A 27700-nucleotide genomic window follows, 5' to 3' on the forward strand; every position below is an offset into this window, starting at 1 on the left:
TTTTCAGTGCTCTGAGTGATACGAGACAATAATATAAAGTGTCAAGGATGATACATTTTCAAAGAAAAAAAGTTACTGGTAAGTAACTGGGATTTTTGAGTAATTTTCCTGTAAGTCAATAAATAAGAATTCCCAAACTTGTTTTACCAACAAATGCTTTTGCATTTGAATATTATTTCATAAATGAAAGGGATATGGTTATTAGTTAAGGTTAATAGTTAAAGAATGGGGTAGGTTTCTAGAGATACTACATAGATAATGAGGTGGGTATAGACCTTCAATTTGCTAAATAGGTGTTCTCTTAGCTTTAAAAAGAAATTGAAGTCGAAGTCTCCATTAGGGGAAAATCAGCAAATGCAGTCGGTTCGTTCCAGAAACATTTTTTGAGTGCCTACTCTTTTTTGAGACACTGTGCTGAGTATTGTTGCGAGACAGAGGTAAAACCACGCTCTGCCACAGCCGCTTTGAGAGCTTATTTCCAGCCCCTTGGTGACACTTTTATGACTCAGAATTGAGGTGATGGGTCATGGGGGTATGGCAGGTGTGGGGTTGGAGATAGTATTTAGCGCTGCAGCCTTTGCTGTCTTATTTTCTGTGCTTCTCTAAGTTCTTTCTGTTAACGGAAAAGTCAGCTGACCTCGTTCAGTAGACTCAGAGCATTTTCTGTCACTAGAGCAAACAGGTGGAACAGAGCCAGCGTTCCTCCTGTCTGGTAGTTGAATAGGATATTCAGCAGTCCTCCCGTAAGTGTGACCTTGGATTTAGATATTAAAGCAGGTGAATAAGTCAGAGTTGGAGAAGCAGCCGTTCCCCCTCGCCCCCCAGGCTTTAAAGGGGGCCAGTCTTCAGAATTAAAATCACAGAATTAATTTACCTCCACCATGTGTAGAACAAAAATCAAAAACTCCAATTTAATTGTTTTGCAAGAAATGAAATTATTTTGTATTTAAAATCACTGGGTAGTGTATAGCACTTTATTCCGTAGTTATAACCACTCCTTGCCCCAGAGTGACCTGGTTAAGTAACTTAAGAAGAAGGAATGAAGACATGGTAGGAATAGGACAAGAGGCAGATGCTGGGGGAGGAGATGCCCTGTGACACTGTTGGGTGTCTCTCTTGCACAGCACCCATTGCACGGGCATCTCAGGGTGAGAACTAGAGCATAGGCATGAAGCTTGTGGGTGTTAGAATCAGACTTAGGCTTCCATCCTGGCTTGGTAATTTACTACCTTTCTGACTAGGCAAGTTATTTAACCTCTCTGAACCTCAGTCTCCTCCTCATTTTGTGAAATTGTGATGCCAAAGGCTAAGATGAGAAGTGGTTAAGAAAATGTATATAAAGCACTTAGCACAGTGCCTGCAACATAGTACGTGCTCAATAAATGTTAACTGCTGTTATTATTGGACGGATGGATGAGGAATTGCATCAGAGGCCAAAGAAGGAAACAGGGAAAGATTGCGGGTTCTGGAGTTTTAGTAAACTGTTCACACCTTCTTATTTACTTGAGCTATGAGCTTTCTAGTATTATCTTTAATCTTTGCCCTTTTGGAAAGCAAATTAATGGATTAATCACTGTCACAGTTCTTCCTAACTACTCTATCTTTAAACCTTCACTTCCACTGAGGAAGGAACTATTTTTGTGCTGCGGTGACTGTGACTATTGGAAGATTATCCCCCTGGCCTGAGGAAGTGCTGAGGGCCAGGTGGGCCTGGATGCCAAAGACTTCCACTCTGATTTCACCAAATCTAGACCCGCGATTTTTAAGTCCTCTTAAATAAAAATGAAACATTTAATAATTATGTGTGTTGTATAGACATGACTTTTTTGGTTTCATTTTACTACTTCAATTCTACTTCTTTTTGCTCTATTTTCATGGATTATATGTCCAGGGTATTTTTGAGAAGGCTCTGGAGACCTGATAATTGGGTAATGGTACTCTTTTAAGAAAAGCTGGATTCCTAGACAGGATGGAGAGTGCTGTGGTATTTGGGCACAGATCTTTACCGTATTTCATCAAGTCAAAGATGTAAACTTTTTAACATTTTAACATCTGAAACTGGCATGCATCTTAGAATCACTATGATAAGAAAGCATTGTGTTATAGTTTAATTGGCAACATTATTTTCTTAATGATACAGAAGATAATGGTGTGCTTTGAAATTGATGTCATCGTAGATTGGATGAAATACGGTATTTCAGGGAAATATATTTACTTAACCGGTATTAGAAATGTATAGAAATGTGGTATCGTGACAATATGTGTAGTGGGTAAGAGCAGGGGCTCCAGAGTCAGACGTTCTGGGTTTAAATTCTAGCCCTAACAGTGTATGACTTTGGGCCAGTTATGTATCCTTTCTCTATCTTAGTTTTCTCACCTGTAAAATGAGCGCTAAGAATAGTCCCCATCATACAGCGCTGTTATGAGGACTAAATATAAGACGTGTAAGTGTTTAAAATAGTGCCTAGCACATAGGAAGTGCTTAATAACATTAGCTATTATTGTTAATAATTTAGAGATTACACTTCTGCAGAATTGATTTGAATCCATTTCGTTGTGATTGAAATTCAGGTCTATTACCTTTAATATTTGTGTATCATCTGATAATATCAGCAAATGACACTTGGGTTTTTAAAAAGGGAAGGTAAAGGTAAGAAAGGTTAACCTTACAAGTTTCTATATTCTTATTAAGATTTAAGTGGCATATTTGGTATATATATATAATTTCATGTGGATGAGATGTAAATGAAATTAAGCAGTGAGGTAGAAAATTTATAGTGAAAGCAAGGAGCAGTTAATCTGAGGCCAGCCTAATTATAATATTTGATTCTTATTGATACTGGTAAGTATGGAAAGGGTTGGAAGGTTTTGAAAATTTGCAAAATCTGAAGCTTTTTCTATCGCTAAGTAAAAGAGAGGAGAGAATCCTTTCTGGTTTTTATGAACTTACCGTCTCAGTAAAGAAATTTCTTTTTCAAAATGCTGTAAGTAGGCAGCATCTCTTTATAATATGATGCCTACAGCTTCAGGTTGTCCTTTTATTCTTACGGGTCAATTTTATTTTTTTCTGTTCTAGTGTTCGGTGACCAGTGACTTGGATTTTCCAACACAAGTCATCCCGTTAAAGACTCTGAATGCAGTTGCTTCAGTACCCATAATGTATTCTTGGTCTCCTCTACAGCAGAATTTCATGGTATGTAAATAATGTGTCTTCTTATTTGCTAATCACTTCTTTTAAATAAAAAAGCATAGATAATTTTCTTGTCAAGGTGAGTTAAGATAGTATAAGTAAAAATAGCTATCGAAATGGGAGTACTTAGAGTAATTTTTTAAACCAATTAATATATGTATTTTTAAGCCTTTTCGGTGTTGATGTTGCTCTTTTCTTAGTCCTTTCTAGTTAAAATATTCTCCAAAGGAAAAGTATTAAGCAAAAGCCATACCTGGGATTAAAAATATATTTGAAAGATGAAGCTTCTAGTTCTTATCCTTGAAGATGTTAGTCAGTATCCTGTAATCTCAGTCTGACTTTGAGGTTTTGTTAATTGAGAACGTATTATTTAAAACAACGTTAGGCAGCATGTTATTACATGATAATGTACACTATGAAATATTCTCAGGGCAAGGTTAAGCACTTTTCCACAGATAACACTGGCACAATAGTCTTTGTAATGAAATGCCAGTATTTAATTCTTTACAGAAGGAGGATGAAGGAGGACGGAGCAAAAGAGAAATTTGAGTGTGCATTCTTGACTTGTGTTGTTAAATTAAAAATACATAGTTTTATTACTTAGTCGGTATATAAAATAATAGGGCTATTTCAGTGTTGATGGAAGTCCTTGGTGAGCCTACTTTAGAGAATTACCTGCTAGATTTTTAAATAAATAGATGTTTCTAATGGCTTCAGTAACTTTGCTCTTAAAAATTTTGCAGTGGAGGCTTAAAGGCAAACTTCAGATTCTCTTTTGCCATTGTGTATTTTTGTGCATTTAAGGCTTTATTCAGAAACATTTTGTTTGAGAATCATGTTGCAGGAGCTTCTGGGAGGGTTCATATTTTCACAGACTATAATTCTGAAAGCATATAGTGTTTAAAGTCAATAAATTTTACTTCTTTTTTTTTAAACCATTTAAAAAATTGAAGTATAGTCAGTTTATACTGTTGTGTTAGTTTCAGGCATACAGCAAAGTGATTGTTTCAGATTCTTTTCCATTATAGGTTATTACAAGATATTGACTATAGTTCCTTGTGCTATACAGTAGGTCCTTGTTTATTTTGTATATAGTAATGTGTATATGTTAACCCCAAACTCCTAATTTATCTCCCCCTCCAAAGGTGTCAATAAACATTATGAATCATCATCCGTGGGTTTTGCTGGTGACGAAAGCTAGGTCAGGCAAGCTGTCTTTATTATGGCTGGGATATATTTTGAGGTGCAAAGGTTATATGGCTATAATTGGGAAGAGAAAATAGCCAATTGTCATTTAATTTTGGCTTGTGTCCAAAATAATTAACTCTCCCAGTTTAAATGGGATTAGTGCAGGTGAAGTGTGATGGCAGCTAGACTCATTAGTTATATATAAGCTTGACCCTGAACAGAACAATAAATACATTAACATCTAAATTTTCCTTTTATACCCCATATGCCCTTTTTCTCCCAGTTTCCCTTTTCCTTGTTTGTCGAAGGTACCATTATCTTTAAGAACTCTGCAGTTATCCTAAATTTGTTATGTAGGAATAATTTGAAAAATTTCCCTTTTCTTCCCGTTTCCTGCCTGCTCCTACGTGACAGTTCCGTGTATGTGTCATGGCCTTTTGCCGGCGTATTCCTCCCTGTCGATCATGGGCCAGCCTAAGGCACCTCACACTTGACATTTGATCTTAGCCAAAAGGCCGAGAAGCGGTAGGCACCTCACACTTGACATAGTTGCCATGTCCTCCCGTCAGTCTTAGCCAGTCCATTCTGTTTATCAGAATTATCTTTCTGAAATTCTGTTTTTAACCAATACCTTGTTCAGAGGCCCCTTAAGACTTAGACCTATCCTTGTTTTAGTCTCCATATTTAGATATGGACTTCAGAAACTTCATGTCTTTTTTTTTTTTTTTTTTTTTGCGGTACGCGGGCCTCTCACTGTTGTGGCCTCTCCCATTGCGGAGCACAGGCTCCAGTCGTACAGGCTCAGTGGCCATGGCTCACGGGCCTAGCCGCTCTGCAGCATGTGGGATCTTCCCGGACTGGGTCACGAACCCGTGTCCCCTGCATCGGCAGGCGGACTCCCAACCACTGTGCCACCAGGGAAGCCCTTACATTAGTTTTTATTTCCTTTTCCTTTTTTGGGGGTATAGTTATTTATGGGTTCTTTTTTTGTGGAATATCCTTTTTTTAATAAATTTATTTATTTTGTCTTTGCATTGGGTCTTCGTTGCTGCGTGCAGGCTTTCTCTAGTTGGGGCGAGCGGGGGCTACTCTTCGTTGCAGTTCGCAGGCTTCTCATCACGGTGGCTTCTCTTGTTGCGGAGCGTGGGCTCTAGGCGCGTGGGCTTCAGTAGTTGCAGTACTCAGGCTCAGTAGTTGTGGCGCATGGGCTAAATTGCTCCGCGGCATGTGGGATCTTCCTGGACCAGGGCTCGAACCCGTGGCCCCTGCATTCACAGGCGGATTCTTAACCACTGCACCACCAGGGAAGCCCTCGCTGGTTTTGATAAACCATATTTCATCGATCCTAAGAAAACTTTGAAACGTCTGAAATAGGCATGTCTTAAAATTGATGATGAGTCGTAATTTGCAGCATTTTTTCCTTTCTTAGAGGTACATAAAATAACGGTAAGTTTTAATGATTGATGACATATTAGATTAGGTAATACAGTATTTTTTCTTAAATTATTTCCCTGTAAACAGTTTGTTTTCTCAGATATGCTTATTGATATGAAGGGTTTTTTACTTCTTTGTGGCTTTTAGAATTTGATGTCTATTATTTTAGATCTGGAGAACTGGGTACAGACATCTACTTATGAAAAAATATTGTTGTATTTCAGTTATGTTACATTTACTCTTAAAAAATTTGATACTCAGGATAAGCCTGCTTTTTAAATATTTTTTACTTTTAGGTGGAAGATGAAACTGTTTTACATAACATTCCTTACATGGGGGATGAAGTTTTAGACCAGGACGGGACTTTCATTGAAGAACTAATAAAAAATTACGATGGAAAAGTACACGGGGATAGAGGTGAGTCATGTGTTTATTCTCTTGGAAATGCGGCCAGAGAATTGATATTTTATTACTTTTTTAAAACAGTAGTTGTGGCTCGCAGTCTCCAGAGCACAGGCTCAGTAGTTGTGGCTCGCGGGCTCTAGAGTGCACGCTCAGTCGTTGTGGTGCACGGGCTTAGTTGCTCCGCGGCATGTGGGACCCTCCCGGACCAGGGCTCGAACCCGTGTCCCCTGCATTGGCAGGCGGATCCTTAACCACTGAGCCACCAAGGAAGCCCCCTTTTTTTTTTTTTTAGATTCCATATATATGTGTTAGCGCCCTATTTTTAAATTGAAGGATCATGCTTGCCAGTTGAAAATAATTCATAGCTGGTCATAACAAACTGTGATGTCAATAACATGTAAATTAAATAGAATTGTTTGAGTGTGTGTAGATTTTAAGATTCTTTAGCAATAAAATCAGTGAGGAATAGGGCTTCTGCTTATGTGACATGGGCTCCAAAAGGCCCTATGTTCAAAAATACCTTCCCCACTAGGCAACCACAGGACCTGAAATCCTGTCATTAGAATCACAGCTTTGGTGATTTAACAGGAGACCCTGTTAAAGTTCCTGGCAGGAGGGTAACATGTAACATCCTCACATGTTCCTGTCAGGAGTGGACAGCAAGGTCTGGCAGATGCATTGTTTGGAAGGAGGTGAGGGTCATAGTTAGTCTCTAGAGAATTAGGCTGTGGTCGCAGGCACTGGAAACTTGTGAAAATGACAGGTGTTGAGGATAAGTACTACTTCTGACTTTGCCTCAGGCCAGTCCTGAAAATGATGTTTCCTCACTGCATTTTAATAATAGTGTTATGGTACTGATTGATAGGCTCCAGCTGTTTCTTACAAATTAACAAAAGCATACGTGAACTTTTGTGTATTTCTGATATTTGACTTGATGAATTTCAGAATGTGGGTTTATAAATGATGAAATTTTTGTGGAGTTGGTGAATGCTCTTGGTCAATACAATGACGATGATGATGATGATGATGGAGATGATCCTGATGAAAGAGAAGAAAAACAGAAAGATCTAGAGGAGAACCGAGAAGGTACGTCTGTCTGTTACATTTGCGTGTAGCCATTACAGCAATTTTCAAAAACAATAGAGTATAGGTAAATCTTCCTTCCTTCTTTTTTCTTTTGTTAAATATCATATCAGTGGTAGTATAATCAAAATTAGAATATTATTTATAACATTTCATCCTGCACTTTATTTCCCTTGGCTAGCAAAATAACGTTTTGTTTTTGGTTTCCCTGGGCAGTCATCATAATCATTATATAACATATATATAGCATACTGGTCATTGACTATGAACAAGTTGTGTGCTCTTCACTTTATATGCGTATAGACATTTAATTCTCATAATATTCCACGAGGTGGCTTTTATCGTCAGATCCACCTCATAGTTGAGGAGATGGGTTTAGTGAGGTGAAGTAACTTAAGATCACAGTATTGGGAGGAAACAGAACCCAGAAAATGCTGTGTTCGGAACCAGCTCTAACTGACCCCAGAGCATACGTTTTAACCGCTACACTAATTACGGTTTGCCAGAAAATTAGAGGGTCCCAACTTAGAGCTTGGCAGTTGGTGAAGACCGGACAAAGCTCGTTATTAAGACAGCATAGAAGAATATGGGGGAAAATTGCAGTTTCAAAGAAGCGTACCGTTTTTTATAACAGGCGCCTTAGTGATCACCTGGCTCCTCATTTTACAGCCAAGGTGGGTCAGTGGCCAGACAGGGCCGCGGCGTCAGTTAGGGGCTGAGCCTCCCGGCGCACTTGCAGCTTCCCACGCTTGAGTTTGAGTTTCGTCTGGCCCACCAGCCTCCCAGGTCCTTGTGAGATTTGTCGGAAGGAAGTGAGACAGAGCTGGCAATTTCCTGGGAAGGCAGCTTCGTTAGGCACGAGGGAAATGAAAGACTGGCAAGCTTGTTCACTTTCATTCTTTTTTCCTTTCACATTTCCCTGTTTAGATAAAGAAAGTCGCCCACCTCGGAAATTTCCTTCTGATAAAATTTTCGAAGCTATTTCCTCAATGTTTCCAGATAAGGGCACAGCAGAAGAGCTAAAGGAAAAGTAAGATTTGTTCTTTGGCCATGGTTTTGCCTCGTATGGTCTTTAACTCACCATTTTGGTTCTTTAGAAATGGAACTAATGTAGCCAGTGAGCTCCCCACTTCGTGTGTTCCCAACATCTGCAGGATACTTGAACTAATACGTGTATGTATCTGGTACCCTGTACTCCATTTATGGTAGATGGGATAAATTTGCGCGTGCAGACACGCCCACGCACACACACAATTTACAGGAATGCGTGTACGAGGAAATCTCTCGGGACGCCTGTAGAAATTTTAGTGCAGCTGAAGTTTCATTTTAATGAATATAGTAACATTTTTCATGACAGATCTGAATCACATTAGTGAATTCGTTTCTTGATATACCATGCATAATATTTAATTGGCTCTTCATTTAAATATTGTTGTAGGCTAAACTTCTTTGTGTGTTTTAGGCAAGATAAACATCAAAAATAATACACAGAAATCTTGTAGAAAATTTATTTTCAAAGATGTAATTCTTGTTTCACCTTTACTTCCATTTTTCTTGGTTAATGTTAGGTACAAAGAACTCACTGAGCAGCAGCTCCCAGGTGCACTTCCCCCTGAGTGTACCCCCAACATAGATGGACCAAACGCCAAGTCTGTTCAGAGGGAGCAGAGCTTGCACTCATTTCATACGCTTTTCTGTAGGCGATGTTTTAAATATGACTGCTTCCTACATCGTAAGTGCAGTTATTGTACGTTTACATTTTCTATCTTTGTTGTGGAATTATGTGTTAAAGCAACTTGGGAAGTGTCATTGATTACCACTAGAATTTGTCATTTAATTTTGCAGTTACGACTGAAAAATACGTTAGCATCATAGTATTGTTATTTTCTAATTTGCTGCTTAAGGGTTGCTCTGAAGTCTTTTGCACATGTTAAGCTGACACTGCTCTGTCTCCCACTAACTTGGAATACAGATCAGTGATTTTTCCATAAATGCTAACTGAACAATTGTTTTATAATAAAACTTACTGTGACCTAGCTGATGGCCCAGAGCAACATTGCCAATACTGATGAATAACTTGGTGAATAAGAAATTGGCTAAAAAGGTGTTTCTGTATATTCTTGTCTGTTTAGTGCCAAATCTGGTTTTTTTTGGGGGGGGTGGAGGGGCATCCTCTGAATACGTTGCTTTTAAAAACACCTGCATTTGAACACAGGTAAAGCATAACATGTTCTTAATGAGATTTACGTATGGTACATAGGATATTACTTTCTTTTTCTGACATTGCTGGGGAATGAAGTTTCTTAGTAAAATTTCCAGGTACCTGGAACTTAATTAAGTACAATTTAGAAAGTACCGGCTACTTTTGAGGCACGTTTTTTGAAAATATATTTCATACCTCCTGGTTCCTAAGCAGAGTTTACTTAATGTAGGTTAGCTCTTTCCACATTAGAGTTTTGTGTGACCATCTGTGGCATAACACCTTTGTCTCTGTGCTAAATGGGTTCATGTTGCTTTGCCCTTTTGGAGTTCCTGTGCCCACCTTTTACAATTTTTTCCCTCATTTTCCAGTGGTACCTCTTAATGTTAATTAGCTGCCTAAGCAGCTATATCTTGCCTTATTTTGAGTTTTTGCTCTATCTTCTTAATGTTTGCTGCAGCACATAATTTGTTACGTGATGTGTATCTAGGTCTGGAAATGGTCATGTGTGTGTGTGTGTTTGTGTGTGTGTGTGTGAAGTATTAGTGGTTTAGTTATCTTAATTTAGAAAAACTTGAAGTAGACTTTCTGAATTACCATTGTATCTCCTTGCAGCTGTTGTCCGTGCTCCTAATCTAGTTTAAATTGATGACTTGGTAGTTGTAATAATCCGTAGAAGCCAGCCATACTCCAGCCATTGTAGGCTTACTTACTTGGGCTTGGCAGCATTGCCGTTACACAGGCCTTGAAGTAGTTGTTTTGAATTGCATTTAATTCCCCTTTACACATGATCATTTTATAACATAATGTCCAGTTCTTAAGAATACTGTAAATTGCATTCAGATATCACTATAGCAAAAAAGTTGGTGGGAGCTCTTTCATTGGAGTCAATGCAGTGGTCCCTCCAATTTGTTGTTTATAGATGTAGCATTTGATGGACCTTTTTTGTACAGATGAGCCAAGGCAGGAGGGTACTACTTTTAAACATTATTACAAGAGTTATTTTATTGTGCTATTCCAATCTGAGTAATTTGGATGAACCTTGAACCTGCTCATCGTCTCATTATTCATGCTGGGGAGAGGAGGAGAAAAGTGTTGTGCTTAATGAAGCTGGTTCTCTGGGACTGACCGGTGGGCTGCTCACTGCAGTGCGTGGGAGACGCGGGTCCAGCACTGCTGTGCCCACCCTTCCCCCTTGTCCCACTAGAGCCAGGCTCTTCATAGTGTAGCCCTAACACATTCTACAGGCATTTAATTGCTTTACACTGACTTGGACAAAATATCCCACACTATATATTTTTCTTAGGTAAAAGAAGTCATTAAATACATTATTAAACATACCTGTTAAATACAGCATTTTGTGCTTTTTGTTCTTTGTCTAATGGGAATAATACAAACTGTCATGAGGATTAAATTTATTATTTACTATGTGCAAAATACTTAAAATAGCACTTGGCGTGTGTTTAGCTATTGTTATTTTTAAAATAAATCATCATTCACACGACTTACATTTCCAAAAAGCATTAAAAGGCATCCAGCGAAACCCCCCACCCCTCCTGTCCGCATCCTCACTCCCCTGTAGGTAAACCACTTCTGCTGTTAGTTCTTCTGTGTCTTTCTGTAGTTTCTTCTGGCAAATACAAATACATTCCTCTCTTTTCCCAACCACCCTATTCAAATAGTGCCATACTCTCCAGGCGTTTTCCCTGTTAGACTTAACATTGTAGATATTATTCCTGTCTGGACAGCTGCATAGTCTTCTGCTGTACTGAGCCCGTCCCCCGAAGGTCAACATTTATGGTAATGGTGCCGCAGTGAATAACCTTGCGTGGTGGACCTGTACGTCCTTTCCCACAAGTGCAGGTTAACCCGGTCCACTCTGTGTAGGCAGTGCCAAACTACCTGCCATATGGGGATCTGCCAATTTAAAGAACTACCAGCAAAGTAAGAGTGCCTGTTTCCCAGAGCCCAGCCAATAGAGTGTGTTAAAAAACAAACTTTGATTTTATTGATTGAATTAGTAAAATGCTTTTTAGCGTAATTTAATTTGCATTTTTCTTCCTGTATGATTAAGAGATTTGTATTTTCTCTGAACTATTTTTATCCTTTTGGCTTCGTTGGTCTTTTTGATATCTTGAAGCTCTTTATATAGTCAGGAAATTTTTTGAGATGAGTTGCAGTGGGTTTTTTTTTCCAGTTTGTTGTTTGGTAAAAATCCCATAGCAAAGTTAAAAAAAAAAAAACCTTTAAGGTAGTTGAATTTATCAGTTGGCTTTCCCTACTACTCCAAGGTTTTAAAGGACGTCTCACTTTTTTTCTAGTACGTTTTAGGCTTTTGGTGCTATTTTCTTTTTTGGGGGAATAACATCTAACTCTTTGATCCGTTTGGAATTTATTCTGTTAGAATTTTGGATCCAACTCGTCCTCTGCATCTCCAGGGCTACTGTTTCCACACCATCTTTTTTTTTTTTTCCTCCAGTACGCGGGCCTCTCACTGCTGTGGCCTCTCCCGCTGCGGAGCACAGGCTCCGGACGCTCAGGCTTAGCGGCCATGGCTCACGGGCCCAGCCGCTCCGCGGCACGTGGGATCTTCCCGGACCGGGGCACGAACCCGTGTCCCCTGCATCGGCAGGCGGACTCTCAACCACTGCGCCACCAGGGAAGCCCCTTAACATCTTTATTGGAGTATAATTGCTTTACAATGGTGTGTTAGTTTCTGCTTTATAACGAAGTGAATCAGTTATACATATACATATGTTCCCATATCTCTTCCCTCCACACCATCTATTGACAAGTCCCTCTGGGGCTGCCCTGAGCCGCTGCCTTCATCACTGTCACCACAGGTGCTGGGGTCTGTTTCTGGTCTTTGGGTTCCGTTCCTTGAGTCTGTCCAGGGGGCTTTATTCAGAGATCTCCTGGCCATTCTTGTTTTTCTATATAAATTTTAGAACCAGTTTGTCTAATTAAAAAAAAAGTCTAGAGGCTTCCCTGGTGGCGCAGTGGTTGAGAGTCCGCCTGCCGATGCAGGGGACACGGGTTCGTGCCCCGGTCCGGGAAGATCCCACGTGCCGCGGAGCGGCTGAGCCCGTGAGCCATGGCCGCTGAGCCTGCGCGTCCGGAACCTGTGCTCCGCAACGGGAGAGGCCATAGCAGTGAGAGGCCCGTGTACTGGAAAAAAAAAAAAAAAAAAAAAGTCTAGGTGGTATGTTTATTGGAATCTCATTAAATTTATAAATTATCTAAGGGGAAATTGACAATTTAAAATAAGGGTATGTCTAACTATGGGATAAGTCTCCTTTTGTCCTTTAAAATAAGCTTTTTGATTTTCTTCCCGTAGCTCTTGTATTTACATTCTTTGGTAAGATGATTTCTAGGCATTAAATGTGTTGGGCTTTTCCCCTTGTATCATATATGTTTGATACCCTGCTACTTTACTGAGCTGTCCTTGTTTGTGATAGTTTCTGCATAGATTCTTTTGAGTTTTCCAGCTGTAATTATCTAGTTATGAATGGTTTTGCTTTCTTTCCAATCTTTGTAACTTTAACTACTTTCTCCTGTCTAACTGTATCTTCAGTGCATGTTAAATAATAGTGGTGCTAGGAGATACATTTCCTACTGGTCCTCGATCAGTTTTGGGAAGTTACCCGTTTCATTCCGATTTTGAAATTTATTTGTATAATTTGATCTGCATGTTCTAATAATTCTTTTACCGTCTTTTATTTCTTTGATTGTTCTTCTGTGTTTGATTCTTTTTTTCTTGAAGAGATTAAGAAGTGGTTTATATATTTTATTTAGAAAATCTGTTTTGTATATTTTTCCCTCAGAGAATCAGCTACTGTATTAGTTTTTACTGTTTTTCTGTTTGTGAATCTGATGTTTGTGTCATTTTCATTCTTTCCTCTTTTTTTGGATGTATGCATTTTAACACAGTGAGTTGTCTCTAGAGCGCTGTTTCAACTCCTTTTAGGTTCCGATATTTGGTATTATTACTATTTTTTTTTTAAAGGAATTTGAGGGAATGTTTTGTATTTCCTTTAACTCATTGTTGAACGGAGACTTTGTTTTGTTTTGTTTTCCTGCGGTACGCGGGCCTCTCACTGTTGTGGCCTCTCCCGTTGCAGAGCACAGGCTCTGGACGCTCAGGCTCAGCGGCCGTGGCTCACGGGCCCAGCTGCTCTGCGGCATGTGGGATCTTCCCGGACCAGGGCACGAACCCGTGTCCCCTGCATCGGCAGGCGGACTCTCAACTACTGCGCCACCAGGGAAGCCCAAAGGGAGACTTTTTAAAACTTCGTTGTGAAAGAGGCCTTTTTTGGATGTTAACTGTTTTTATTATTTCTGTGCTGGCAGCCTCACTGATGTTGGGCCTTACTTGTTATTTAGATGTTAGGGGTGTCTGCCACTTTTATCTCTAAGGAAAATGTTCTTTTTTAAAAAAAATAAATTTATTTATTTATTTTTGGCTGTGTTGGGTCTTCGTTGCTGCACACAGGCTTTCTCTAGTTGCGGCGAGCAGGGCGCGGGATTCTCATTGCTGTGGCTTCTCTTGTTGTGGAGCTTGGGCTCTAGACGCGTGGGCTTCAGTAGTTGTGGCACAGGCTCAGTAGTTGTGGCACGTGGCCTCAGTAGATGTGGCATGTGGGCTCAGTAGTTGTGGCTCGCGGGCTCCAGAGCACAGGCTCAGTAGTTGTGGCGCATGGGCTTAGTTGCTCCACGGCATGTGGGATCTTCCCAGACCAGGGCTCAAACCCGTGTCTCCTGCATTGGCAGGCGGATTCTCAACCACTGCCCCACCAAGGAAGTCCCGGAAGATATTCTGATGGCAGGGGATTGGCAGTTCATCTGGGCCAGAAGCTTGGTATCTGATCATGGATCTTTTCTATTAGAGGGACTTTAATCTCCAATACAGGCCTAGAGCGTAGCCAGAATTGTATATTACAATTTATAAGTCTTTTACCTTTGCTTGAAAACCTTTAGATAAGATATTGCACCAAGATTCTTTTAAGTTGCTTTTGAAATTAAAGGGAAAAAAAGCCTTTAATATCCATGTTCTTTTCTTTTTGTGAAACTTTTAAGTATCTTGCTTTAATTTTCCATCTGATAATTTTCCTGATCAGGGAATTTTATATAATCTTCTCTCCAACCTGCCCATATTATACTTAGTTTGAAATATATTTTAATAATGTATTGCAAATACTAGTATTTTAAGATGTCTATTTGAAAAGATTATTTTCAGTATTCTGGAAGTCTAAAACAGTCAAGACTCTTAGAGGAAAACATAGGCAGAACACTCTATGACATAAATCACAGCAAGATCCTTTTTGACCCACCTCCTAGAGAAATGGAAATAAAAACAAAAATAAACAAATGGGACCTAATGAAAGTTAGAAGCTTTTGCACAGCAAAGGAAACCACAAACAAGACCAAAAGACAACCCTCAGAATGGGAGAAAATATTTGCAAATGAAGCAACTGACAAAGGATTAATCTCCAAAATTTACAAGCAGCTCATGCAGCTCAATATCAAAAAATCAAACCACCCAATCCAAAAATGGGCTGAAGACTTAAATAGACATTTCTCCAAAGAAGATATACAGATTGCCAACAAACACATGAAAGAATGCTCAACATCATTAATCATTAGAGAAATGCAAATCAAAACTACAATGAGATACCATCTCACGCCGGTCAGAATGGCCATCATCAAAAAATCTACAAACAATAAATGCTGGAGAGGATGTGGAGAAAAGGAAACCCTCCTGCACTGTTGGTGGGAATGTAAATTGATACAGCCACTATGGAGAACAGTATGGAGGTGCCTTAAAAAACTAAAAATGGAACTACCAATATGACTCAGCAATCCCACTACTGGGTACATGGCCTGAGAAAACCATAATTCAAAAAGTCATGTACCACAATGTTCATTGCAGCTCTATTTACAGTAGCCAGGACATGGAAGCAACCTATGTGTCCATCAACAGATGAATGGATAAAGAAGATGTGGCACATGTATACAATGGAATATTACTCAGCCATAAAAAGAAACGAAATTGAGTTATTTGTAGTGAGGTGGATGGACCTAGAATCTGTCATACAGAGTGATGTAAGTCAGAAGGAGAAAAACAAATACTGTATGCTAACACATATATATGGAATCTAAGAAAAACAAAAGTCACGAAGAACCTAGGGGCAAGACGGGAATGAAGATGCAGACCTACTAGAGAATGGACTTGAGGATACGGGGAGGGGGAAGGGTAAGCTGGGACAAAGTGAGAGAGTGGCATGGACATTATACACTACCAAATACAAAATAGATAGCTAGTGGGAAGCAGCCGCATAGCACAGGGAGATCAGCTTTGGTGCTTTGTGATCACCTGGAGGGGTGGGATAGAGGGAGGGTGGGCGGGAGGGAGACGCAAGAGGGAAGAGATACGGGGACATATGTATAACTGATTCACTTTGTTATAAAGCAGAAACTGACACACCATTGTAAAGCAATTATAGTCCAATAAAGATGTTAAAAAAAATAGGACATTTCTAGAAGAGGGAATTCTTTATATACTTAGTTTTCCTAAAGAATTGAAGTTGGAAATTCTGCTGAAGGAAATCTGGTCGTAAGAATAGTTCTCTTTCTTTAGCTAAATGCAATGTGAGATGAAGAATGGTACTTTAAAAATTTTTAAAGTACTTTTATTATTAGCATGCTAACTTTTCCTTTATGGCCTGAATTTGTTCTTACCTTGGAGACTATAATTGTGGCTTATGATGCTGATACTGTTACCTAGTCCTGACTTAGAGGCTTCTTCTGTCTCATCACCAGCAGAGGCTGCTGTCCTCATTTGTGTACGTGTGTGTATATAGATACATGTGTGTCTTCTTCAGTGAATTGGGGCAAAACTATCAGTCTCTAACTGATAGTATGTACTAGAGGAGACATCCAGACTAAACACAGGTTTCACCGAAAGCGTGTCAGTCAGGATGTGCCTCTGGCTCAGGACGATTTTGTTTTTGGATGGATGTAATTCCTTCTGCTTATGTGACCTTAATCTTCTAGTGCTCACTCTGTATTTTAGGGGTCTTCACCTGTGCAAAATGTAATTCAGTGCTAAATAAGTCATATGGTATCAGGCTCTTGTTCTGGGAAAAACCAACTCACATACTTGAAACAGTCTGAGCCTTGAATTTCTATTTTAAAAACATAACTTTTTCTTCCTTCCCTCATCACTGTCTTCATTTCCCATTTAAGTTCTATGGATAGAAGTATGGCTTTTTTTTTTTTTTTTTTTTTTTTGCGGTACGCGGGCCTCTCACTGTTGTGGCCTCTCCCGTTGCGGAGCACAGGCTCCGGATGCACAGGCTCAGCAGCCATGGCTCACGGGCCCAGCCGCTCCGCGGCACGTGGGATCTTCCCGGACCGGGGCACGAACCCGTGTCCCCTGCATCGGCAGGCGGACTCTCAACCACTGCGCCACCAGGGAAGCCTGAAGTATGGCTTTTTACAAATATTTTTTAAATGATTTATTTCATGAATCTGTCACTTGTTTTTATCCAGATTAATTTTCATCTTGTGTAATTCTGGATAGGGCATTTCTAGTATTTGCCTTTATGCGCTGTAAGCAAAGCCTCCCCAAGTTGTCTGAAGTTCTCGCTGCTGCGCTTTCATACTTGTTAGTATACCAGTGTGCTGGACTTTGAATTTTTCTGTTATATTATTATATTATTTGGGAATCTTAAGTTTCAAACACTTTTATCTTTCTAAAACCTGTTTTATCTGACCATTGTATTTTCCTGCAGAAAGGGTGCTGACTGTGCAGGCTCCCGCTGGGTTCTTGAATTGTGTGTGATTCAAAGAAATTGACTTGTAGTATTCCGAGGCTGTCCTCATTATCTTTTAAAACTGGTTTTTAACAATTGGTGTCCCATTCTTCTCCCCCATTTGACAAGCTGATTGCTGACCTTTCTTTGGAAATCGATAAATTGTAGATGTCAGAATTCTTTTGTAAAAAGAGGAAATCTGATTTCTGTGTAGAGGATACATCAGTTGTTTCTATGGAGACATTCAAGACCCAAATAAATGTTTATAATTAGAGCTCAGGTGTTCTGGGGGAGACCTGAGGAGAATACATTGTGGAAATTCAATAAGAGCTTGAAGGAAAGTTCTGTAATGTAAACATTATTAGCAAAAGTGTAATGTAGTAATTGACTTTCTCCTTTGGAGCTGGAGACATGAAAAAGTAATGTTATGTTTATGTGTAAAAGTAATGTTAGTTATGTTTGGATATTTTATGTTTATTTTGCAGCTTTTCATGCGACACCCAACACTTACAAGCGGAAGAACACAGAGACGGCTCTGGACAACAAGCCTTGCGGCCCCCAGTGTTACCAGCACTTGGTAAGCGTGCACAGCGGGGCTCCAGAGGGAATTGGAGAAGTCTTAATTTTGAACTTCGGTGAGGTCTGTAAAGTCAGCGGTAACCTCACTGTTCCCATACTTTGATTGGCCATATGATAGCAGAGGTTTCTCAGTCACATTTCTTGGTAGTACTGCACGTTCTAGTCTTTCGTTATCTCGCGTTATTCTTTATCTCTGTTAGTCTTTTCAGCAGCGTATGGAGGTCTTTAGGATCCAGGCCTCCTGTACCTCCACAGAGCTTACGAGAATGGGAAGCACAGAGGACCCTTTTAAACCCCAGAAGTGCAGTAGTTCCCGGGCCTTGCTCAGAGCCATAGCCCTTCTTTGAGTTGTAGACCCACTGTAGTTGAGCTATATTATATGTAGGCCCCGGAGAGGTTTTGTATGTTTATTTATTTTTTTTAATGATGGAGAAAAGGTAAGGGTTTAGGAAAATATGAGGTAGAAAAGTTGTTTTTTACGGGTACTATCTTATTTTTACCATTTCCCCTCTTTGAACCAAGCCACTCCTACCTAGGAACTAAATGGGTATATATTGCCTGTTGGATTTTGGACAGAAGATTCATTGAATGGCACCTGCAGAAGGTATCCTATTTTTAAGCAATTTGGTTTTTGTAGAATGAAGTATAAAACTGTTGGCTGCTCTCAGACTTCTCCCTTCTATTGGCACTAAAAATGGAATTCTTGAGCACTGTTTTATATATAATATTCCTTACAAGGCAGAATTTTATTTGGCTCATCTAAAATGTGTCTGTGGTATCTCTATAATCCACGCCCTTCCCGTTGTTGTATACTTTCCGAGACTGGAGTATTACACCTGATAACGCAGAATGTAACCCTCACCGCCTTGTTCGTCGAGTTCCTTTCATGTCTTCCTGGGTTGTGCATCCCTCACAGGGGAAAAAAAAAATGGGATGTTTTACTTGTAAGGCAGAAAGTGAAAGAGTGGAGTATGTGCACATGTTTTGTTTTCTTCTTGTATTCTTTAAATATTACCTTAGAAAGGGACACGTTGGCTTAAGAAACCCTGAAGTAGGAAAGTGTGACTTTAGATGCACAGTAGATGCGTGCTTCCTCTCAAAATTCACTTTTAAATAGACTGTTACCTAAAGCGTGTCTCTATTTAACTCATCATCAGTTAGCGTAGCGCCGTCTTGCCTGATTGTGCTGCTCTGGCACTGCACGGAAGCCATATTTATCTTTCGCAAATCTTCAAACCCTCAAAAGCAGATAGAAAACAGTTGTATGTAGATGTGCGACTGTTTGTGAAAGCCGGATACTGTGATACATTTGACTAACGTGCTAACGCCATCCTTTTCTTTTTCTCCTCCGCCAAAATGAGCTGCAGAACTTTACCCTGATGTCTGCACTTTTCCCCCTTCGTAGGAGGGCGCGAAGGAGTTTGCTGCCGCCCTCACTGCCGAGCGGATAAAGACGCCCCCGAAGCGCCCAGGCGGCCGCAGGAGAGGGCGGCTCCCCAACAACAGCAGCAGGCCCGGCACCCCCACCACCAACGTGCTCGAGTCGAAGGACACGGACAGTGACAGGGAGGCGGGGACCGAGACCGGAGGGGAGGGCAACGACAAGGAAGAGGAGGAGAAGAAGGACGAGACCTCCAGTTCCTCAGGTGAGACGCGTCTGGTGACGGGGTCTTCCTGCCGCTCGGAGGGCTCATGTTGTGGAGGTTTGGGTCGTGTAAGGTGTTAGTTACTTCCCTCGGTTGGTTAGTTACAGACACGGTGAGAAACCCAGGAGCAGAGCTGTGTGGCTGTGACTCTTCTGCTCTCTTCTGGCCCACACCCAGCCCTCGCCTGTGGTGTTGATCTGTCTGGGTTACTTGCCAGTTGACCATCCGGTTTATTTTCACTCTTTGGGTCACTGTCCTTTTTCCAGCTTTCACAAGGGCATGATGGAATTCTCATCATTCAGCTGAATCCTCCTGACGCCCTGTGGGTAGTGTTGGTTAGGAGAGAGAACTAGAACCACTGACTATATGTTATGGAGTGTCTTCTCAGCCCTATGGTTACACCATAAGTAACAGTAGGGTAACCCCATTTGCTTTCATTTTAGAAGGCTGAGTTAAAGGGAGCCCGCTCTCATGGTTTCCATGGGGGAAAAGCTTACTGATACTTCCTTCCCTTTCCCTTTCCTTCCTCCCATTGCTATTTCTTGACCATTGCTTAACTTTGGTTTCGTAGAAGCGAATTCTCGGTGTCAAACACCAATAAAGATGAAGCCCAACGCCGAGCCCCCTGAGAATGTGGAGTGGAGTGGCGCTGAGGCCTCCATGTTCAGGGTCCTCATCGGCACGTACTACGACAATTTCTGTGCCATCGCCAGGTTGATTGGGACCAAAACATGTCGACAGGTAAGTGTGCCTGATAAAAATACTGTCAGCTTCAAATGGAGAAATACGTGGTCACTGTCCAAACATACGAACACTCGTGGTTATTAAACTGCTGTTCCTCTGAAAAGAAGTATAAAAATTTTTTTTTTCACTGAGAGGATACTGAAAGGAAATTACTCATTCAACTTCAGATGTTTTAGGTTAGCTGGCAATGGGTTCTATCTTATTTTATTATTCATTCATTTATTTGTTTTTTGGCCATGCTGCACGGCACATGGCATCTTAGTTCCCCAAACAGGGATCGAACCTGTGTCCCTTGCAGTGTAAGTGCAGAGTCCTAACCACTGGACAGCCAGGGAATCCTGGCGATGGGTTTTAAAAACCAGGAACGATTTAGATTTAGCCTCACGAGTCTCAGTAAGAGTGTAATCGCAGCAGCGTCCCAGGACAGACAAAGAGTTTCTGGTGGGAGTGAGCAGGAGACTGGTTTGCTTAAATAGTCGGTCCTCACGGCCCTGTGACCTTGCCTCTTGTCAGGTGTATGAGTTTCGAGTCAAAGAATCCAGTGTCATAGCGCCAGCCCCCGCCGAGGACGTTGACACCCCTCCCAGGAAGAAGAAGAGGAAACACCGGTGAGTGCGGCGTGATGCGGAGGCCGCTGCGGGCCTGGCGCTCATGAGGGCAGTGGTGGCTCCACTCCGTCGATTAGGAAGGAAGCTTAAGTGGCCTCAGAAATAGGCCTGTGGGGTCTTGTTTCCATGGGCATTGCTGGCATTTTTCTGTAAGAACACAGTGGCTGTCAGGAGTTTTGGTGTGTTGAGTCATAAAAATTTTATGATTACTATGCTACATTTTGGTCACGAAGAATTATTGAGTAGCTTCTGCAGTGAAGGCTGCATAAACCCTTACTTGGCATTCGTGTGTGGATCTCAGGAGGCTGTGAGCTCTGGGCCGGTTTTCACTCTAGGAGCCCGAGTTTTCCACGCCCACCCTGCCATCGGCCTGGGTGAGCGAGTGACGGGGGCAGTGAAGGTGTCAGGCCGACTCGGATGTGTGGAGGCTGGATGGACTACTTGCTGTAACCACCACCCGGTCCTTTTTTTCTTTTTAGAGAGAAACACAGTTGGGTGTTGGGTAAGGGAACCTCTACATTATGCTTCAGAAACTGTCTACAGCTTAATTCAGGCTTTAGTAGACGCCTCTGCCTTTTTTGCTTGGATTCTCTCTGACCATATAGCTCAGTTGAAATGATGCAAGATTCCAGAAATGAGAGCAGGTATGCTGTGTCAGTATCATCCACACTAGAATAAACCTGCCCCAGGGGGCCGGGCTGGCTCTCTGAGGCCACAGCCCTTAAGCTGTTCCCACGTTGCTCCACACCTGCGCCAGGTGAGCTGGGTGGCGTGTGACTCCTCTTTCATGGTTACTTGGATTAAGAGCCCCGCTGCATTCATGGCCCAGGTTGACGCGTTTAAGTTGCGATTGTTGACATGTGGCTGACTGTGCGCCCCAGGTCACGAGGGTGATGTTTTCTTCCTTTGTGTTTTGCAGGTTGTGGGCTGCGCACTGCAGAAAGATACAGCTGAAGAAGGGTCGGCACCTTTCCGTTCAGCCTCATTAGTAACTCAGGGTCTACTTCTCGTGTCTTAGAATAGTAATTGGATTAGAGTTTGGGATATTCTAATATAACCGACTTTGGTGCACTGAAGTTTAATGCACAGAAGTGCATTAAATGGAGGCTGTCTGTTGATTAATTTCCAGTCGGTTAGAGGAGAACGACTCTGGGAACCTGACTGAGGTGTGTGTGACAGTGCCCCAGGGTTCCTGAGCTCTTGGCGGGTGGGGCTAACTTCTGCTGACCTGTTGTAAACAGTGTGTGTGTGACGTTGCGGACACGGAAAGACAACCCGCTAAGCTCGGAGGGCCACGGGGAGAGCATGTGCTTGTCGGGCGTGTGCTCCCCTTGCCGCTCTCTGGACTGATGTGGTGCTGTTGTCTCTGTGCAGACGGCTCCTCCAACCATGTTTACAACTACCAGCCCTGTGACCACCCGCGGCAGCCTTGCGACAGCTCGTGCCCTTGTGTGATAGCCCAGAATTTTTGTGAAAAGTTTTGTCAATGTAGTTCAGAGTGTAAGTATGTTGTCTTGATGTGATTACGTGAGAATTCAATAGGCTGTTGGTCAGCAATTTAAAACTGTAACCTCAATCGGCACAAGGACACGGCAGCTCCTGCGTGCTGTTCCCTTTGGGAAATTCACTTACGCCACGAGCATGCATGGCGCCCAGGAGTGGCGCTGGGCCTGTATCCAGCCAGCCTCCTGGCTGACGCGGGTATGTGGGCAGGCTTAGGCGAATGTGGGTTAAAGGGGCTTTTATTTTTTCCCCCTTGATCATTTAACTTAAATCATAGTAGAGCTGACACAGAATGGAAGGGGACTCTAGAAATAGCTACCCAAATACTTTTTGGACACCAGAAACTGTTAAGAGTTAGGTGGGTTTAGTCTTCAGAATACAGGAATGTGTAGCATCAGGGTAGCGACTGTAATGATTTAATGAGACTGCACTGAAGCCTGGATACCGAGGAAGTACCTAGAACTCTGACTATCGGAATGGTTGAGATCCACGGATATTATGTAGTCCAAATCCTTCCTTCACACCTGCTTTATAAATCAAAGAACTGTACGTACACATGCCATCTAACAGACAAAAAAGGGGAGACAGGAACTCAGTGATCTCTTTCAGCATGGACAGCTTTAACTTTCCTGTTATTTCCCTTTCCTCATGTGTACGATGGGATAATACAGTTGTTGTGAGGCCTCCGTGCATTAATCAGGGCCTTAGCGCCAGACTTGAGCTGCACCATTAGGCAAGGTTTTCGTCTGACGAAGAACATCTCTCTGAAGGTCAGAACCGCTTTCCGGGATGCCGCTGCAAAGCCCAGTGCAACACCAAGCAGTGCCCGTGCTACCTGGCTGTCCGAGAGTGTGACCCCGACCTCTGTCTTACTTGTGGAGCTGCTGACCACTGGGACAGTAAAAACGTGTCCTGCAAGAACTGTAGCATTCAGCGGGGCTCTAAGAAGGTAGGGCGTGATCGATGTTGGTGGGCTTCCGAGAGATGTCAAAGTCAGGATAGTCTTAGACCATTTAGGTGGGGCAAAAAAGTGATTATTGAATGGTACAGCTGATAAAAGGAAAATGGTTGATTCTTCTGTACAATAGTTTGCTGTAGGATGAACCAGTCAACTCTGAGAAGCAGCTGTTAATGGTATCGGATTTGAATAAGAGGTATTTTTCTAGTTGTTTAATAGATGATTCGATTTTCTTTTTTAAGTTTAGTTAATAGAACAAGTGGTTTATCTAGTCTCCTTAGAGCAAATCAGTGGTGTTCCTGTCAGAACAGAGAGACCCATTCTTATCAAATAGTATTCTGGGTTCCTTTTTGCAGAGTAAAAGATGGGACTTCCCACAGTAGTTTCTGTAATAACCTTGAAAATAACACAGGCAGGAATTACATAACTGAAGCCTGGGCATTGCACGGACTTGACTTGTTGCAACCAGGGAGTTTATTGCTGACCAAAAGAAACTTAGTTTTTTAGGGTAGTATCTTAGTTTTTAGGGTATTATCAGTATCTTGGCTTTTTAGGGTAGATGATAGATTTCTTCAGTTAATCATTTTTATAATAATAGCTGACATTTATTATTTAATATAGAGCAGGCCCTGGTCTAAGCACTTTGTGTATTAACTCATTAGTCTTCCTAACTCCCTGAGTTAGGAATAATCATTAAACCCAGCGTTCTGAGACTTGTCAGGAAAGGAGCAGGAACTCAGCCAGGCGTTCCGGCCCCGGACCCTGTGCCGTGAGTGACCACCCCGTGTGCACGCGGCACGCTCTTCTCTTAGGGTCTTGAACTAGTGTGTAATGTAACTGAGATCGCAGTACTGTCAGTCCTGTTCTACTGGAAGTTCTGTTTATGGCAGTGGCTTTATATTTTTGGCTGTGGCGTTTGCTATCAGGCGTTCAGACGGTTTTACTCTAGGTCCTCACGTCACAGTGATGCTGGCGTGGTTTCCCGGGGACACCCATTCAGCCCTGAGAACTCCCATTTCTCCCTCAATCCTGTACTTTCCCACTGTATGATAAAAACCCCTCCTTCAGTTCAGAAAGTGGATAATCCTAATGGCGACATGTCTTTCTACACACCTTTTACCTCCTAAAACAGAAAACTGTGTAGATACTTTTTACCAACGGGGTTTCATTTGCTTAACAGTATTTAGCTGGTCAGGAAGGTACTTGGTTAATTTTTCCCCGACAGGGAGTGTAGGCTGAGTCAGAACAAGCACAGATCGGTAACCTGGGGACCCGGGGGTCTTTTTCGAGGCCACGAGGATACTTGGAATGAAAGCATGATGAGCCACGATGCAAGGCTAGGGATTCATTCCCAAACGGACTCTAACGGTAGAAGCGACAGCCGTGATCAGCCATCTTGGCATCTGCTAAGAACAGAATGCTGGCCCGCGGGATCGTGCTACCCCTCGTGGTGGTTTTTCGTGCTGTCGGGAGGAAGGGCTGTGGAAGGATGCGCCCAAGAGAAAAGCGCCCTGGAAGGAAGGGCAGCGCTTCGGGAGGAATAAAAGCTGGTGAAGAGCCAGGAGAGGGCCCCACGGGGGCTGGGACTGGACCCGGAGGAGGTGGTGATAGAGGCCGCCTTGGGGAGATAGAGGGGGAGCAAGGGGTCCCTGTGTGACAGGCACGTTGCACGTGAAGTCCAGGAAGTCAAGGGCGGAAGGACGGACAGGGAAGCAAATGGTGCAGCATGTCAGGATGCCTCGTGCAAGGACCGCAGTCGGAGGGACCCGCACCAGCATAGGTGACGTCGTATTTCTGAGAGAGACAGAGGCTACTCAGGCTCTGTACTTGACTTACAAAAACCAAAACGTTCTTGCAGTTTGCCAAGCCCTTTGGTAACGCGGGGGAGCTGACCCCTTCCCCCGCCCGTGGTTGAATCCCATGTCTGGTTTGTCCATCTTCGCTCTCCTCTGATCGTATGACTGTGTTTATTGTTCTCTAGCATTTATTGCTAGCACCATCTGATGTGGCAGGCTGGGGGATTTTCATCAAAGATCCTGTACAGAAGAACGAATTCATCTCGGAATACTGCGGAGAGGTAAGGCATAGCCGTCCAGTTGCAGACAGAGGGATGCTCGCGGGCGTCATCTGTACTCACTTTGCTTGGGACTGATTTTCATTGGGCAAGTCCGTTGGGTTTGATGAGGAGTGAATTTAAAATGCCTTTTCAGCTTGGGCTTGTGGGTTTGGTTTGTTTGGAAGTTAAGCTACACGGCTTCAGTCCTTGTCACAGCTAGCTTTTATCACCTGGGGACAAGGGGGAGAACAAGAGCTTTAAAATGAGGAGTCTGTCCTACTTAATCCACAGCCAAGTTGATAAGGACCTAAGTTAGGAAAAACCCTGGGGCTGGCTTCATTGTGCGATTAACCCACCCGGTTTGTATTTTGTACTGAGTAAAAAGACTTTAAATGTGGAAGGATTCAATATTTCTAAGTTAGAGTCCTTAAAATATCACTGTTTTTGACAAAGAGAGAAATTGGCCACAGTGACCCCTCAAGGTCCCAACTGTTCCTGATGAGCTGGTGTGTGTTCTCCTTGCTCACCTGTTGCAAAACAACCTCCCCCATGTCCTTCCTTTTAGATTATTTCTCAAGATGAAGCAGACAGAAGAGGGAAAGTATATGATAAATACATGTGCAGCTTTCTCTTCAACTTGAACAACGGTATGTTGATGAATTAGAGTGCATTTGGTTCCTGGGTTGCAGGGGCCCTTCTGGTGGCTTGAGTATCAGAAACGACATTAGGGGCCCCCAGTGTCTGCAGTGTTGGAAGGAGCCCCGGCCTGGGCTAAGGAATGGGCTGTTTGCTGGGAAGCCAGCCAGGTTGGATGAGTGTAACTTGGGGGCGGAGGTGGAGGCTCCCTGAGCCGTAGGGGGTTCTGTGTGCAGGGAGAGATCGCTGCCCTGGCCCCGGGCCGTTCCTTGGCTTCACTGCCTGGCTCTCCTCTCGTGCCCCTCTTGCCACAGGTACCAGTCGGCTGGGCCCACCTCCTCCAGTTAGTGCCTCTGACCTGGGAAGGGTGTGGAGCAAGGCCTCGTGAAGCATCTCCACGACGTCCCTGGGGGTCCTCAGAGGACAGTGAGGGTAAAGGGTGCTGCGTGTGCAGATGCTGATCCTGGGTGGAAAACCTCTGGTGTAGTCGGGTCACTGCTGGGAGTGTGCACGTCACACCCAAGCTATTCAGGGGGCCTCTCAGCTGAAGCAGGTAGAGTGGGTTCTTCCAGGAATGTGCTCCATAAATGGTAATAATGAAGAAAACTAATATAATTTAAAATGTGAAGGGAAGAATTTAGTTAGATTTTATTTTTTGCCATGCTTTGGTCAGTAACAGGTGTTTACAGCTGATATAACTGTCTGGAATCACTGATGAATTTTTACCTAGAGAACATTTTCTTCCAAATGTCATTTCATACTAGGTGAAGTTGGTTGAATGATTTGCTTTTGAAGGCGAACCCTGAAGAAGCATAACCAGTTGTATTTCCAGAATCACAATAACTTTGTGTTTACTGACCTGTATAGCTGAAATTGTTTACTGGATTGTGCTTATTTTTTCTCTTTAGATTTTGTGGTGGATGCAACCCGCAAGGGTAACAAAATTCGTTTTGCAAATCACTCAGTAAATCCAAACTGCTATGCAAAAGGTAGGTGTCCCCGGAGGTGGAGCTGCCGCAGGTTGGCCTGAGTGGTTCTGGGTTGACACTTGTTACGTGAACGGTCAGCAACTCTCCTGGGCCGACTTCACTGACCCCGGCGTCTCTCTCTGCAGTGATGATGGTTAACGGCGATCACAGGATAGGGATTTTTGCTAAGAGAGCCATCCAGACTGGTGAAGAGCTGTTTTTTGATTACAGGTTGGTAACAGTACATTTCTTCTAGAGCCATCAAGGGCTTTTCCTCTCTGGTCCAGCTCCAGGCTGGAGCTTCTGTCGTTAGAGTAACAGAGTTCTGGTCGTTATTTGTCGTGGGCAGTGGTGGGAGTTTGGTAACGTAGTTTCCATTATACAAGTAATGCTTTAATATAAGTCAAAAAAAATGTGGACAGCTGCATTTTACCTTTGGGGTCCTTTCTGCGGGAGAAGGCGCGCCGGCCGGCAGCCTCTGCTGTCAAGCTCTGGGGGATAAACTGACAAGTTCTATAATTTTTATTTAAATGCACTCAGATGACTGTCTAGTTAAACGAATCCTGTGGCTGAATGTACATCCCATCCAGAAGCTGTTTCTTGAGTGCTGAGTTGTCGTAAAGTAGGGCCCGTGTGTAGCCACTTTCAATGGCAAACTGCGGCACAGCTGAAGGCGAGATCTACCCAG

At 42.5% G+C, this 27700-nt stretch overlaps 1 protein-coding gene across 10 annotated transcripts in view; it reads left to right on the top strand.

The window, feature by feature from the left end:
- The window catches only part of EZH2 (enhancer of zeste 2 polycomb repressive complex 2 subunit), a 40139-nt gene that overhangs the window by 11571 nt on the left and 868 nt on the right, over window positions 1–27700 (top strand). For 3 of the 10 annotated variants that reach the window (XM_060156441.1, XM_060156447.1, XM_060156450.1), the window contains 16 exons: window positions 3077–3193; window positions 6109–6229; window positions 7163–7303; window positions 8228–8330; window positions 8869–9032; window positions 17800–17891; window positions 19299–19539; window positions 20111–20280; window positions 20797–20891; window positions 21811–21851; window positions 22266–22391; window positions 23165–23343; window positions 25334–25429; window positions 25974–26055; window positions 26953–27033; window positions 27159–27243. In XM_060156441.1, the coding sequence (XP_060012424.1) occupies window positions 3077–3193; window positions 6109–6229; window positions 7163–7303; window positions 8228–8330; window positions 8869–9032; window positions 17800–17891; window positions 19299–19539; window positions 20111–20280; window positions 20797–20891; window positions 21811–21851; window positions 22266–22391; window positions 23165–23343; window positions 25334–25429; window positions 25974–26055; window positions 26953–27033; window positions 27159–27243 (1934 nt within the window). Of the gene's footprint in view, window positions 1–3076; window positions 3194–6108; window positions 6230–7162; window positions 7304–8227; window positions 8331–8868; window positions 9048–17799; window positions 17892–19298; window positions 19540–20110; window positions 20281–20796; window positions 20892–21810; window positions 21852–22265; window positions 22392–23164; window positions 23344–25333; window positions 25430–25973; window positions 26056–26952; window positions 27034–27158; window positions 27244–27700 lie in introns of all 10 variants that reach the window. The other 7 variants (XM_060156442.1, XM_060156448.1, XM_060156445.1 and 4 more) reach the window with 4 other exon arrangements.

The sequence above is a fragment of the Lagenorhynchus albirostris genome, chromosome 8 (genome assembly GCF_949774975.1).
Source record: "Lagenorhynchus albirostris chromosome 8, mLagAlb1.1, whole genome shotgun sequence".
In the NCBI taxonomy this organism is placed as follows: domain Eukaryota; kingdom Metazoa; phylum Chordata; class Mammalia; order Artiodactyla; family Delphinidae; genus Lagenorhynchus; species Lagenorhynchus albirostris.